The sequence below is a fragment of the Cinclus cinclus genome, chromosome 5 (assembly GCF_963662255.1).
Source record: "Cinclus cinclus chromosome 5, bCinCin1.1, whole genome shotgun sequence".
NCBI lineage: Eukaryota > Metazoa > Chordata > Aves > Passeriformes > Cinclidae > Cinclus > Cinclus cinclus.
Window position 1 is genome coordinate 63,790,645 of NC_085050.1, and position 16,102 is coordinate 63,806,746.

General features: G+C 41.5%; 1 protein-coding gene across 1 annotated transcript in view; it reads left to right on the forward strand.

Annotated features, from left to right (window-relative positions):
* Positions 1–16,102, forward strand: part of RNF150 (ring finger protein 150) — a 100,835-nt gene that overhangs the window by 68,613 nt on the left and 16,120 nt on the right. The window contains exons 4-6 of the mRNA XM_062493934.1: positions 20–102; positions 6,288–6,384; positions 11,677–11,887. Coding sequence (XP_062349918.1) covers positions 20–102; positions 6,288–6,384; positions 11,677–11,887 — 391 coding nt within the window. The remainder of the gene's footprint in view (positions 1–19; positions 103–6,287; positions 6,385–11,676; positions 11,888–16,102) is intronic.

Sequence of the window (16,102 nt, forward strand, 5' to 3'; positions counted from 1 at the left end):
AATATTCTCTTTCCTGTAGGAGACTGAGCCAGACTTTGATAACTGTGCTGTTTGTATCGAAGGCTACAAGCCCAATGATGTTGTCAGGATATTGCCTTGCAGGTAAATTGAAGGTGCTTTTAGATTTAATAATCTCTTCTTCAAGACAGTCTCTGCTCTTAGTTTTATACTGATGAGATTACCTGAGAACTTGGTGGGGGGAGGGGGGGTGTTTATCATTTTGGCCTATTCAAAATCTGTTGGTAAAGATATCTGAAATGCCTCTTTATTCAATGTGAAGTGAAACTGGTGTTGATGGTAGAGAGACCCTGAGGGTTTAGTATGGTAGTCAGAAATTTTGGCTGACCTGGGCCTATAACAAAGTCTTCAGTGGGATTTTTATACTAAAGTTTTGATTCATCTGTTTTCCTCACTGTTTTTTTTTTTTTAATTAGTATAAATGCCTTAGGAGAATTTGCCTCTGACTTGAAGGTGAGCCCTGGCCACAGAAGCCAGGGATAGAGCAGGCTCCTCCTCTCCATTGAGCTGCCTCTTTTGCTGTCCTGGGCCTGAGAAAAGGATGAATTTTGTCAAAAATAAAATAAGTCCCCAGCCATAGAAAGAGATGTACTGAGGCATGTGCTGTATATGCCTCTCGTGAAGATGCCTTGTGCAGCACACCCACCTGCAGTGATGTGACACAGGAGTGCAGCCTCTTGCCACCCCTAACAGCTGTATTCATCTTTGTGCTACTGTATTGGCATTTGTGAAGTGTTACCTAATGGAGGGTTTCTCCTAGGAAGTTTCCTAGGATCAGCTGCCCCTAGGAGAGCAACAGTGTTTGGTTTCCTTAGAAATACAGATCTGAAGTGCTGCACATATAAAGCAGAGATTTTATTTTTTTCAATAGAACTTCTTTCTTCTCCTGAGTCATGTTCACTGGCTTGAGAAATCAAAATACTTGTTTATTTTCTTGCTGTGTTGTACCCTAGTTAGATATTTGAATGTTACAAGCTGTCCATTTCTGTTGGTTCATGTGGTTCATTAAGTCTGTTTACTGCCATCACTAAATGGCTAACACAGAGCAACAGATTAGTCATAAATTTGACCTACTGTAAATCCCCCCCATTAAAAGTTGCATGTGAACTTTTTTTTTCTACAAGCAGACACAAACACATCACTTCATGAAGCAGAAATACAGGGGGGAAAAAAAAAAAAAAAGATAAATTACCAGAAAATGTGAACCTTGGTTTGGCATCGAGCCCGTTTGCACGGAAGCAGAATAAAGCTTGGAAATTTTGCATGATAGAGATAGGCAGTATTTGGAGGTAGATGTAAAACAGCTTAAATACACGTCTAAGCTTTAGCTTCCACTTGTGTCCCACCTCATAATTCAATGAGCCTTTGTCATGCACGGCATTGCATCAAGCAAAGTGAGTAGGAAACCCAGAGTTAAGAGATGGTGTTTGGCTCTTGGCTGACATAAAAGGTCGCCCAGAAAATGACTCATGCTGAAAGGGTAGCAGTAGCACAACTGTCTTGTAAAATAGCCACAGTTTGAGCCTTAGCAGTCTGGAATTTTAAAACCTCAAAGATCTTTCTCAAGCAGCTATTTCACCAACCCTGGCTTTCCTGCTGCACAAACTGCAAGGGCAGTGTTTTACATGCTTGCATGGGTTTGAACTTCTGAAACGTGAAATGGTAGTCATGATTCTTTCTGCTCTTTTCAATCTCATCTCCTCATCCAAAACAAAAGAAAGTGGATTTATTTCTGTTTCTGTGAAGGGAGTAGAAGTGTGTTATATCTTGATAAAGACCTACAGACTCTGTAGTTTTCCTGCTCCGACATCCTTGGTTAAGCTGCGTGCAGTTTCTAACATGGGAGCCTCATTAAACCTCCAGTATAGCAGAGATGAGCTCTGAAATCAAACAGATACATGTTTACTAGGACTTGGGCTGTTTTCCAAATGTCCTTTCCTTTCTGCTGGCACTGGGATAGTTGCTTTTATGTACCCTACTCTGGAAGGCTCAGAGGAGAATTCCAAGTGAACTTGCGTTTCTTCCTCTCTGACTTCATCAAGCAGCTCCCACAGCTGATGTAGTAATAAACTTCACTCTACAGAGTATACTAAACAAATAAGGAATGACACTTGGTAAAAGTAAAAAGCATTGACTTGCAGCTGGTTTTGTGTTTAATGGGAGCAAACATCTCTGAAGTTGTCTTTAAGGGCACTGACACAAGGTCAAATGTAACCAAGTTCATTGTTCCCAGAGTGACATCTCTTGTCACAGCCCTACTTCCTTCTGCTTGTCTTCCATCTCCAAAACACCATTGTCTTTTCTGCTCTAGCTTTGGAGAAGGTGCTGATCCTGCTGCTCCCAGTGTGTGCCTTTTACTCAACTTTTACTGACTTTACTAAACTTCTATAGAGAAGCATGACATTTCTTTCAACCTTATTTCTGCTGAGTGACTAATAGGTTCTTTTTTTTTTTTTGCTGTTTCGTTTCTTTCACCAATAAACACATTCTCTGACCTTGCTCCAGCTCGTTCTTTTCCCCTGAACTTTCACTCCATGAACAATTCTGATTTCAGAGAGTGTTCACTCATGCTTTCTCTTTTTCTTAGCTTCCTGTGAAAGTTACTTCATCACACACATTCTTCCTTTTGATTCCTTCCTCTCACCCTCATCATCATCTTCTTTTGTCCTCCTCAGGAGTAAATAATATTGTACATGCGCCTCCCCAAATCTCAAACCATCTTGTTGGATACTACAGTGCTTCTCAGTCTCTCACAGAAATTCTAAATCCTTTACTTCAGCCCTGTGTCTAATCCAGGCAACTGATGCTCTTACTTAGGATTATCAGGGATGTACCTCTCTTTCTGCATAGGTGAGACTGGGAGTGGAAGGTGGGAGGAGAACAATTACTCTTCATCTGGAAGAAAAGCCTCCCAGAATTGCTGGCAAGCTGAATGCTTTACAATACTTGTACTACAATAATAATAATAATTGTTATTACTATTTTGGGCCTAGTCCAACATGATTTTTTTTTCTTGCATGATTAAAATCTCATCTTTAAAGAAAACATAAATACATTTCAAACAAAAGCAATGTCTAGTTAAAAAATGTGAAGTGCTCTTTAGATAATACTAAGTGGAATGCTCTGGGACTTTGAGGTTCTTTTGCTTTGTGCTCTATGAGCTTTGCACAGCCCAGGAGAGTGCAAGAGGGATCCCAGGAGGCACCACCTCTGGAACAGCACAGGGGCACTGGCACGCACGTGTCGTTCTTGGCAGCTTTTTCCAACACACTCTGCACTCCCCTGGGATGAAGACTGCAAATTCCCCTGCTAATTTATTGCAGTGCTTCATTACCTTGACTGTGGCAAAGCCTTTCTTATTCTGTAACCTGGATTTCACTTGCTGCAGTTTAAACAACGTCATTGTGCTTCTTATCCCTGGGAGAGGTGGAGAGTGATTGTTTCCTTTCCCTTATGGAAATCTTTTTGTATGAGGTTGTTAGAACGCCTTGCCTTCCTCTCTGTCAACTAATCAATTGCAGTTCTTTTGGGAAACTTTTCAACCCATCCAAATCAACATCATTTTGCAATGGATGTGGTTGCACACAGCAGGGGAAAAAAAAAAAAAACCCTGTATTTTTTTTCTAGCTTTGACTTTCATTGTCAAAGCCATGTCCTGAGGCTGAGCTTGAAACTTCTCTTACTGTCTCCCTGTATGGGTCATTACTTCTGAAATCATCCATGGTGGTTCTATCCTCTCCTTCCATTTAAGACTTGCACCAGTCAGAACTGCAAAGGGAGGGATTTTTGTTGCACTTCATCTTTTGATGTCTTTGTCTTACCATGTGACACTGAAATACTGCAGTTGCTCTTGTCTTACTTTATCCTGACCCTTCTTTTGCTTGAATTTGGAACATAAAACAACTGACAATTTGTTGAATGCCCTAAGCATGTACATAGTGCTATACCTAACAAACTTTCAAATCCAAATCTGCAAAGCCTGCCACCTTGCTTTTCTGCACAAATGTTTACATGTTTGAAACAGATATTATAATAGCTGTAGTTGTGTCATGCTCTACAAAAGTTTTAGAAGGCAAATCTTTACCTGATTTTCAGTAGCATTCCATTATTCTGTGGATTTCTGTCAAATAATCAAGTTCCTTCTGTAGTACATATTAAATGTGAAATTAATGGAGTTATAATACACTGTACTAAATTAGTATTGAGAAGTGCAAAGTGACAAGATCTGTCATGTATTTAAATTACTTGGCATTGTTAGGATTTATTTTAGAATATTGTTTCTGAAGCCAACTTGGAAACACTGAACTTCAGACTTTAAAGTCTTTAAGGCATGAAAGTGTTCCAAGCTTTTGATGATGAACAAACATCATGAAATTCTCTAATATGAACCCTAGATTGATAGAGGCTTTTGAAGATGGAAATTGAAAACAAAAGGGGATTTTTTAGTCTATGGTAAAATGTCCTGGTGGAAACTATATATCTTTTATTCAAAACAGATTTTGGAAATATGTTTTGTTTTCTGAGAGGTTAATAAATATCTCAGGTTTTGTAAATGGACTGATTATTTTGGCACAAACGTGCTTCTGATATTTGCCAATAAGCATATTTATGAATTTGATTATATAATTAAAGAAAACCAATCACTGACAAGAATTTCATCATTATTTCGTGTAGCTGAAAGGCAAGACAGATTTTCAGTACCCTCTGTAAATTAACAAACTCAAGAACATCTGTTGGTTAGACTTTTAAATGTAAAATTACACATGCCTAAGAACTGTATCTTTATGCTTTTACCTATTCAGAATGCTTGTCTGATGATGTGCTGAGTATGCCCCTCCTAAGATAGAAGGAAGGAAATGTTAAGCAGGACAGAGACCAAAACCTGGTTCATTTGTTGTTATCCATTAGGTCAGGTCTTGTTTGGATGGACAGCTGTGAACTTTAGTAGCCTTAGTAAAGGAGTGGCTTAAATTCAAATATCACAATGCTTCATTTGATTAATTGTGTTGACATATGGAATCAAATGAGGTTTGATACCTCAGCCAGCTGATATAATTAGACTAGATCAACCTCCAGGAATATTCTTGCCCTTTCCCATAGTTGTATGAAGTGATACAAAGCACAGGAATGCAATAATTTGCCATGCAGTGGCCCAATACCTTTGCTGACCCATTCAGCTGAATAAGCAGCAGTTAAATATTTTGAGTTACTTTGGTACATTAGGTGACTCTGGCTTTCTCAAAGATTGCATTTCCTTGTAGAGACTGCGATGTGCCATGCTCTAGGCAGAGCCTTAGGATCATACAGATATTTAGGTGTTTCAAGTCTAACAATGGACCCAGCACTGCCAAGCCCACCACTAACTCATGTCCCCAAGTGGCGCATCCACACGTCTTAAATACCTCCAGATACCACTTTCCTGGGCAGCCTGTTCCAATGCCTGACCACCCTTTTTGGGTGAAGAAATGTTTCCTAGTATTCCGGGTAACAGAATATGCTCCCAAGAAAGAATACAGTCTGCCAGTCAGGTACACCCACTAAAGATCTCTACAGTCATTATCAGTTTGTTTAAGGCAAAGCTAAACAAGAAACTTTCAGTTCCTCTGCCTGGTTAATGTCTAGGAAAAGTGGTGCCCAACAGCTACAGGGCTCAGGTAGGTGCTTGGTGGTCACTTCAGACTCACAACAGGATTAGCAACAATTCCTTCAGGAAATTGTGTGGGAGCTCTCTCTGACGGGCAGCTTCTAAAGAGCAGGGAAATCAGAATATTTTTTAAAGCATTGTACTGTTTTTTTCTGTTTAAATGAGGTGTCCTTTCTTTTTTCTAATTCAGTTTATTTCTTTATACCTTTATCCTGAAAAGTACTAGACCCTCAATGGCTTCACATTTAAATTGTGTGTAATCATGTTTGTCTGTAGAACTATTGAGAAACACTAACATGAATTTTACCTTTACCAGCAAGCAGCTTTTTTTTTTTACTGACAGCCTTTAACATTTAAAGATATGGAGTTTGCTAATGCATTTTGTGTATTTTCCCTAAGTCTCTAAATATGTATGTCTTTTATTCCAAACATATTGAAATGTTCACATGTGCTTGAGTTGCTGCAGGGATCGTTCTGGCCTTGTGTGCATAGGACCTAGTTCTGCAGTCCTTGCAGAGGTCACACACCACACCAGTTGAAATAAAGGAATTCAGAATCGTCTGGTAATAAATGGTAAATTGCGCTGTGGTGCATTTGAATTAAGATATCCTGGTTTTCATTGCAGGCATCTTTTCCACAAGTCCTGTGTAGACCCCTGGCTGCTAGACCATCGTACCTGCCCGATGTGTAAAATGAATATTCTAAAAGCTCTAGGGATTCCGGTAAGCACTTTGCAGAGCAGCCCATCGGGGCAGAAGAGAAACACCAGCCTCCTGAGTATGTCCCTAACCTTTGCCTGTCTGTTCCCATCTTAATCTTTTTGCCATATTACTGAATAATTAATTTATTTATTAAGGGAAGTGCAATTGGAAATGTTTGACTCTACCTCTGTCCTGCACCCCACTTGTATTAGCAAGGAAGAGTGTGTGCACAGGGGTTGGCTGGGTGTTGGGATTTGTGTGTCTGTGGCTGCCTGCTGGGTGGAGCAGAAGGTTGTTCCCTGGTGTTTTAGTGGATTTATAGAATCTGTCACCTAGATTTCAAGACTGGAATTATTTTTTTAATCATGCCCTCAGTTCAAATCTGAAAGCAGAAAGTCTGCAAATAAAATGTTCTCTCCTGTACTCATCAAGGACAACTAATTGTTCATTCTGGGGGAAGCAAGACCTTTTTCTGTCAAGTTTCTCTTAAAGTCTATCTGAAGCAAGATCTGTACTCCTAATTCCAGCTAAGGGCCATTTCTACCAGTTACTAAGCATGTGGTGGAGCACATGACATACCAGAAATTGTTAAGCTCTTCATAATTTGGAACATTCAAATGTGGTTAGAAATTGCCAAAGTAATTGATCTTTCCAAGTCCCATGTTTGCATTCAGATAGTGTACACCCTGTCTGCTGTACAGTTTCCCAACTGGAGCTATCGTGGAGCTCAGGGGCTTCACCAGGAGGGAGTGAGTCACTTTCCCCCACTGTACAAGGCTTGAGAAGTTCAATACTGAAACACCTCCAGGTGATGCATTAACAGGTGCTGTAAACAGCTCCCCGAGTTGCAGTCAAGTGATGCACCAGTTCACCTTTGAAAAAGCTATATAAAGTAAAATACCAGCTCACATGAACATACCTGGGAGCTGGTATAGCCATTCTCAGAGAACCCAGTTTCATGCAGACTAGGAAGCAGGTTGTAGGCAGATGTGTTAATAAATCTAATATAATCCAAACTAAAAACATGCAAAGGGGAAAAGAAGCAGGGCATCACAGCTAGGGTAATGCATCAAAACAGTTTGGCTACTTTTTCTGCTAAATGTGTGTATTGTCTTTAGTGTATTGAGAGGTGATGCAACTGTTAAATCAGTGCTTGAGATGAAAAGCCAGAATGAAGGCTAGCTCTGCCATTCAGCATCTCTGCACCTAGGCTGAAATACAGAAATATTTCCCCAGGTTTTATGTTACACAGGGCTGTGACACCTCTTCTCCCTAGCCAGTGTATTGTTCCATGGCTTCCTTGTGCATTTGACAGCACCTTACCATTTCTACTCTTACACTGGCCCATTCATACTTTTGTCCAAGCGCTTCATTAATGTGCTCTTTGTCCAGCTTCATAATCAGGGGCTATAGGCAAACCAGACCAGCGCTTTCTGGAGGCCTGCAGTGAGATGTTAAAGGCATCCCACAAAGTTTAGTGCTGTTCAAATTTACATTCAGAACACAGCTGTCACTGGCTTCACTGGCTGCTGCTGAAGGCTAAGCATGTCCACAGGCTGTTTGAGGCTGGGCTGAGCTAGTGGAACAAAAAAATCATGCCCAGAGGCTATGTGTAGAAGTTTCATGGTTTACATGGCTGGATTTCACTGCCTGTGAACAGCTCTGTAGAGGCAGGTGTAGGAGTACCTAATTGCCAGGAATAATTGAAGCACTATTCCATTTCCTCAACCCATTTTCCTTCTCATAGCTCCCTTTCCTCTCTGTAAAGCACAACGGAACAGGGATCTATCCTGGAGGTTGTTCTGAGACAACAAGCTGAAAAAAGCCCTCTTCATCTCTTGGAGGAAGCATATTGGCATACATGGATCGTTGGATATGTTCATGAAGGGAGAGCTTTATCCTTCAGAGTGACTTACAGTAGGAGCTGCTGTCCATGGGAAAGTGGAGTAGATAGTAGCCTTTGTGTCAGATTTCCTCTAGCTGACAGCAAAGAAAGTGGAGATGTAAGAGTGTCTGGTAGCTTGAGGGTTAAAAATTCCTTTACTGCTATCAGTTGCTCCTCTTCCTCTCTTTTTTCTACCTTCTCTTTCTAGAATACACCTCAACTCCTCTTTATTCTTTTCCTGCCTTATGCTCTCTCCTGCTTCTCCTCTGCCTAATCCCTCCTGTCCAACCTGGATCTTTTTGAGCTCCTGCTCAGCTCACAGGACCTGTTTTCCACCTGCACAGAAATTATCTTGTCCACACCCTTCTCACCACCCAGCACCAGCTGAGGGTAGCCTGGGGTGTACATCATTCCTAAGATGTGCTTTCTGGTGCTCCTATGAGCCAAAAAAGCTGCCAGAACACATGAACTGGTGTTTTTTGAGACTCATCACTTAGCCAGATGTCCATAGGATGCTGTGGGAAAAGATGTTGGCCTCAAAGAACCTGTAAAATTCTAGGGCTTCTCAGTGGAGTGGATAAAGCAAAATGTCATTCCCTAACCACATTCTTGAGTCTTGCTGAGCCCTCTTAGCTGAAATTTCCACATACAAAAGAGGAAAAAAAGCCTTAGGCAGGCATCAGCCTCTGATGGGAGACTTGGGCAAAAATTTGCCAAATCCTTTTTGCAGGCTTTTACAATGGGAAGAAGGAGGAAATCTTACCATAGACAGGCTCTGGGGTTTTTTCCCCACCAGCTGCATGTTTGTCCTGTGGTTGTTATTAAAGACCTGGCTTGAATGTCCGTGGATGTATTGTGCTTCATTTAGCAGGAAGACTTCGGATTTTCCAGGAAAGGATTGGTCAGACCCCAAATATCTTAATGTTTCCATTCAATTCACAACTAAACTCTGCATTTACTTTGTGATAGAGACTTGAAATATTATCTACCCTAAGCTCAGATTCCCTAGGCAGTTGTGAGGCACCAAAACTCCTGCACTCATTTTCACAGTCACTGAGCACCCCAACACCTCCACTTTTCTCCACAGCACTCTGCAGCTTCAGAGGATTATTAACCAACTATCTACCAGCAAAGGGTTGGCCTGACCTTTTCCACTCTTGCTGGCAAATCCAGCTCAGACTACACTGCAATATTTGGAATGGATTACCAGTGAAAGTGTCTTTCAAAGAGCTGCACCACTACTGGGACAACCATATCATGTAAAATAGTTTCCCTCTGCTTCTCCCCCTTCTCTGCAAACATCTGCTGGATCTGCAGGCAGCTGCATTTTTGGCAGCAGATTGTATGACTTGAAGCTATTCACTAAGAGCCTTAGCCAAGCCCTCAGAAGTCAGTACAAAGCTTTCCCTTGACTTTAGTGGAATTGTGCTCTCAAAGCACTTACAGGCAGGGTACAAGTGAAACCAATATAATTAAACTTAGCAACTGTATCTGGGTCACTCTGGCAGCCAAAGCCATAATGGTTTGGGGGTTTTGTCTGATCAGTATTTGATATAATTAGTTTTAGAGCATGCTGCTTAGTTTTGGGCGTTTTTTTTTTTAATTAAAATGATTCAGGAGTAAAGGGTTTAATTATATCAAGCAATATTATTTTTGCATCTTTAATGTTTGGTTTGACTTTCAGTTATAATCCCCTTCTTTAAAAGGTTTAAAAGTTTGCCATAAAACCCCACTCTAGGAATAACTGGAATCAGAGCAAAGGACAGACAACTGATCCCCTGAAAAAGTGAAATAATTTTTCCTATAGGTGAAAGGAAAAATAGGCCTTTTGTTTTTAATGTATATTGCTATCAAAGGCAAATTAAAAATTAGATTCTGAAAACATTGTTTTATAATTGTTAAGAGACAGGGAAAGAGTGGTAGATGTAAGGGGTGGTTTTGGATAGCTGTCCTAGAGGTAAGTGATTGGTGCTTCACTTGGAAAAGTACAGATTCGGTGAGTTTCATTAACACCTGGTATAGTTGAATGTGCCTTTTTTATCCCAAATCTGAGGCATTCTTGCTGCTTGTGGATTAGACTGGAGCCAGACAACAATTTTAGTTTTCATTCCAAACTTCAGTTTGTGGATACAAGACTGCTTAAATTGCCTGTCTTTTCCATTAGGAACACTGGTGAAAAAAATACTTGAGAGGTGACAACAGTCAGACAGGTAATGTGTTGAAAAAGAGAAAACATGCTAAGTTGCTGATTCTGGGGAAAAAAAAAATAAACATATGGTAACCTTCTGTGCTTGAATTCAAGGGGATTTCTCTTGTGCTTTAAGTTAAATCTCTTTAAGCCTTTGCTGTATCATATTTTGCTTAGTTTCTTGGAGCCTGCTGTTGGAGATAGCCGGGTAGTGAGATTTTTCCAAAGTGCCTTGGCATGTGGGACAGCTAAACATAGGAAGAGAAAATGAGATGCACCAAACAGAGTGCACCTCCCCTGACACTGGCCACCTGAATGTTGGGTGTCCAGTCTAGCAGATTAAGCCCTGCCTGTCTCTGCTTAGTGGTGAGCAGAGGGAAGGCAGAGGGAGCAATTCATACCTAGGGGATGAACCACAGAGCAAAGATGTCTCAAACCCCTGAAGTTAGAGGAAACCTAGGTGGCTGATCCAGACTAGCTGTCTGGTTCCTGGAGAGTAAAGATAAATGGGAACAACTTACATTAACATTTCCTAGCTTAGCAAGGCATCCACAAATTGCAGCTCAGTCTTGCTCTGTCTCTCTGTCACTGGTCTTGCTTCACATAACAAGAAACACTTTGAATCAAATAATGCTCTTCAGTTTCCCTTTATTATCTGTTTCTTTTCCCATAATTGTATTTTGTAGGAAATATAGTATTAGCAAAGGAAATGATCTTCTGATGTTTAGAAACTTATCTTCTAAACAGCTTAACTTCTAGTCTTGCAGCACACACATAGATGCACCCACAGGCAGTTTTTACTGAATTCTTATTCCTGTAAGCTCAGATACTGGCTCTGTGAAATGTATATTTTTGGAGGATAATCATTCCACTTCAGCTCCTGTCTCTGTTTACATTTTCGATCTGATTCAGAAATCTGCCTCTGTTGAGCAGATCAAACCAATAAGTGAGTTACTTTTTTAGTAGGCACATTCCCAAACTCTTAAAAGTACAAATAAGATTGTTTAGCAATTGTAGGTGACACAGTTTAATACTCAGTATTTCCATGGCATACTTTGGGTCTCTCTTCCAACAGATTGTATAAAGTCCATGAAGACAAGCTGTGTGTTTGTTCATTGTGCGTTGTCATTTTCAATACAGAATGAAGCAAAAAAAAAAAAAAATCTGAAGAAGAGGTAAGAAGCAAACAACATTTTTATCAGGTAGGAGCTCGATTTTTCTCCTTTTTTCTTCCCATTAGCCAAATGCAGATTGCATGGATGATATACCTCCGGACTTGGAAGCATCCATAGGAGGACCACCCACCAACCAGATCACGGGGGCCAGTGACATCACCGTGAACGAGAGCTCGGTGGCCCTGGATCCCCCAGCCCGGAGCGTGGGAGTGCTGCAGGTCATCCAGGATGTAGACACCTTCCCCCAGGCTGGAGAGGGAAACTTCACAACAAGCAGTAAGTTCCGATTTCTGGCAGGATTTGCACTGAAATAAATGTCTAGAAACCCCAGCCCACAAGCCCATCTCTGGTGAGCATCCTTTGAGGGCTTTTTGCTGGAGCAGTGGCCTTATTTTCAGCCCAGCAGGAATCTACAGGGTAAGTAAATTTAATTATCACGTGTTCTGCTGCAATGGACTGATGGTCAGAGTTCCTGTACTTGAGAGCCTGAGTGCAATTAAACAACACTGATGTTTTGTACAAAAAACTAAAGGAGAATTTTACGTGTCTTCAGTTTTACTTTTCAGTTGTGTAAGGTGTGTAAGCAGTACCATTTGAGCACGTAATTCTCAAAATGTCTCTCTGTTCCTAAAAATTATGTTCTCAGTTGAAAATCTGCTTCTGACAGTTTGAAAGGAATGTTGTCAGGTGTTTTGAGTGAGGACTGTGCTAGTCTAAAATTCTCATTTTTAGGTAAAATAGCAGATCAGTAGAAAATACCTATCTGTTTGATACCAGTTGGTGTATTGACAAGACTATTATAGAAAATCATCAGATGTACTTGAAGAGAGGTAGAAGAATGTGATAAATTACAGCTTTGTGTATAGAGTTTGTGTAGGTTCTGAGAAAAATACACATTTTCAGTGTTTTCTAGGTACTGCTATGGGCCTGGGCATGAAAGAGAAGTCAAGTAATATTATGTGTAAAAGGTAGGAGAGACATGATGGCACTAGGCTGAAATGACTTTACATTACTCTTCTTACTCTGTGGAGAGACTTGGTAATCCCATTATCTCTCATGTTGTTATGCCAGTGTCATGGAAGTGGAAATAACTTCTAGAAACACTGGACTTGTGACCTGAGATCCCAGAAAAGGATTTTTATTCTGTTTTGTGGATTTCAGGTTTCAGGTTTGGTCCTTTTATGGTCCAAGTTCTGGATCCAGCAAGGGGCAAGCAGCAAGGCTGTAATCCCAGCCCTCTTCTGTGGCCAGCCTGCCAGCTGGGGGCATCCTGTTTTCTCAAGTCTCCTTGAGTGCTGGCAAGATCTATTCAGAGCAAGATGGGATTTTGTTCCTTCCAGTAATTGTTTTTAAATGCATTGAAAGCTGATTTAAAAAACAAAGGGAAGATGGCACCACAGTGTAATAAAGACTGGGCTAAATGCTGGTCTGTGCTCTGCCCTTTAGCACTCCAGAGGCAAGTAGGTCCTCTCACAGATAATGGTCCTTGCCCCACAGTTCTCTGCAGGATCCACACTGTTAAGGCTGGGAAGGAGGGCTGTGGGGTGCCCCTTACACACACAGCTGCATGACACATGCTGGGAAAAGCCAGCAGCCTGGTCCAAAGCCCAGCACGAGGGGCAGTCTGTGCTTTTCATCCCAGGATCTTGTCAGGCTGAGAAGCAGCTCTTCTGGTTTCTCAGCAGGAGTAACAATGGTGTTGAGGCTGCCAGGGAGCACAAGAGCTCAGTAACTCTCCAGGCACTCTCTTCCCTCCAGATTTGTTTCAAGAGTTTGCAGAAGGAACAAACACATTTTTAATTCATTTTCCAAGCTGACAGCTAAGTTAAGTAACTGGGTGAAAAGCTTGCTCAGAGCCAGCAGAACACTGCAAGGCCTACAAAGATGCTTGATTTTGCCTTGATGCACTTTGTTTTCCACCTTACCCTCCGTTTTTCCCCTTACCTTTGATAATATTGGACAATGAACCTGAACACTGGACAGTCCTGAGGGCTGACAGCAAAGCCCATGGTCAAGGAACTTGTCCCAAGACCAGGGACACAGACAGCAAACTACAGAGCATCAGGAAATCCTCATCACCTGAAGAGACTGGCCATGCCCAGGGAAGGACTGTGAAAATGTTTTTTTCCTGGTTATGTCAGAGAGAGCAAAAGAAGAGAGCAGGGAGAGAAAACTGGCAGGTGGCCCAAGCTCTGTGGAGGTTGTGAACCTCACGCTGACAGAGGTGTGGGTAGGGAATCAGACCTTTCAGTTGTTTTGAGAGGATGGAGAAAATCTCTGAGGAAAGCTCAGAACACCTTGGGACTTTCCAAAAGGAGTTTGTGTGCCTGCCTATGCTGTGGTGTTCACACAGTCACTCGGGGAAAATCTAGTTTAATGCTTAGTTAGTTGCTGTCATTCATTCATCATTGATGGGTAGACATGAATCTTCATCTGGATTTCTCATCTGAAGGGCAATTCAGTACTTGAGTATTTGTCACTGATGGATGTACAAGTTTCCCTGCTGTCATCACCACATCCAGCGTGGTGCATTTTGCAGCAGTTCCCAGAAAAGCCACTTAGTTCCTTTTTGCAGCAGACCTGCAGCAAAGAAGAGGTCTTGGGTTGGGAGTTAGGGGCTGAGTTCCAGCAGTTATGGGAATTTGACTCTCTAGTTGCTTTGTGTGAATTTGGAAGGGTTCGGGCAGTCTGAAAGGTAAGACCTGGCATTTTAGGCAACCTGAACTCTCGAGGCAGTAAAAGGGGAACATCCAGGACCTTATATATAGCTGTGGTACGAATCCAAATGCTAACTAAATCAGAGGGCAACTGTAGGCTAAATAACTGGGTCATAGCTGTCAGAGTAGATGGAGCTTCATAGGCATTGTGTCTGTTTATTGTATTTCTCATATCCAGAATGCTCAGTTACACAACTGCAGAGCTTGCTGAGCGTGCCCTTTCTGTGAACTACCCTGCCTGGGAATTTGTAAGTGATGACACTGGTTGCTCCTAGGAGTCTTTGCTGAAGTTGCTAGGTTCTGGCTTCTTTATGTAGCATTACTGATGGGAGCCTGCTCCAAGGCTGAATCTGCACTACAAGTGTTTTCCTTCTTGTTAGTGAATCTGTGCAGACTCCAAGACTTCAGTGCAGCCTTGACGTGGCCTCCTGCACCCAGCACCACTGTGTCCTTGCATCCTCCCTTGTTCCTAACAAAGTTTAGTGGTCCAGGAGGTAAAGGACTTGCCACCTTCTTTCCACCCTCTTCTGCAACACTTTTCACTTCATTGTTGTTACGTTCTTTAGTGTCTGTAGATTAATCATTCTGGTATTGTTGTCTTGGTTTGGGTTTAATTTCCCTTTTTTGTGTTTCCAATGATTATTCAGAGCCAGAAGACCTCCCACAGTGTGTCTGGAGGGAGGGTACTCCCGGAATACTGTTCACATTGGGTAAAATTCTGTCTCCATGGTGGCAAAGCTCCTGCCGACTTCAGTGGGGCCAAATTTTAATTTCTGGAACTCAGCCAGTGCTTTTCTTCTTATTTCTGTGTGTATGCTCAGCAGACATCTCACCTTCTCCTCTCCCTTTTGTTCCCCATGCTCCTGATATCTATGGGACTCTCAGAAATGTAGTGTGCTATGAATGTCTGGATGGGACCAAGCCCTAGAGTTCCTTGCAAAACCAAGAATCTCCTGTTTAGTAGCACTGAGCACTTAAAAATGCACCAGCAGTTTCTCTCAGTTGCCTTTTAGCAATATCCAAGCCTTCATCAAGTCACCTGGGCATATCCACAGCCCAAAGTCTGTTCAGTATTTAGTGTTAGTGACTGCTCTCTGTGGTGGGATATTGTGTAGGATCCTGGGATAGCATGTTGTAATATATTTCTGCAACAGGTTGCTGAAAAGGTATTGATGGAAAAAGTGAAAAAATGGAGTTTTGAAAAAAAAATAGTGAGGGGAGCTTGGATGGGGGAAAATAATGTGAAATACATAAGAGTTTATCTTCAGGTGAGTTTACTGCTCTGACTTTTTCAGCTCTCCAGAGCATGTAAAAGAAGACAACCTAAGGATCTTTTTCCATAATAATGCATCATAGCAGTCTGTGGTGCCTAATTTTTCATAGCAAGTTATGCAAAATGCTAACATTTTTTGAAATCTCAGTGCAGGTGGAATTTTCTGCTCTATATATGATATGAGTGTGAGCTGGACTTGGCTAAGATCTGAACTTGAAGGAGCTCTGAGCTACACCAGCTTCAGAGGGTGGATTCAAGATTTTAGGAGGCTATTTCAATATTCTTTGGGTCAGGCTCAGCTGAGATTGAATGATATGGTTAAATAAGGTTGTGTTCTGGGAAAGTAGCATCTAGATATTCTAAAGGTATTGTGCCACTGGCAGGTGAAAAGTAGTTATTAATTTTTTATTCTTTTTTAGCATCCGTGGTCATTTATCTCCCTTGAGCACTTACTAATTTCTGCAGTAAATAATGTGCACTGTCTTTTCCCTCTCTTCATAA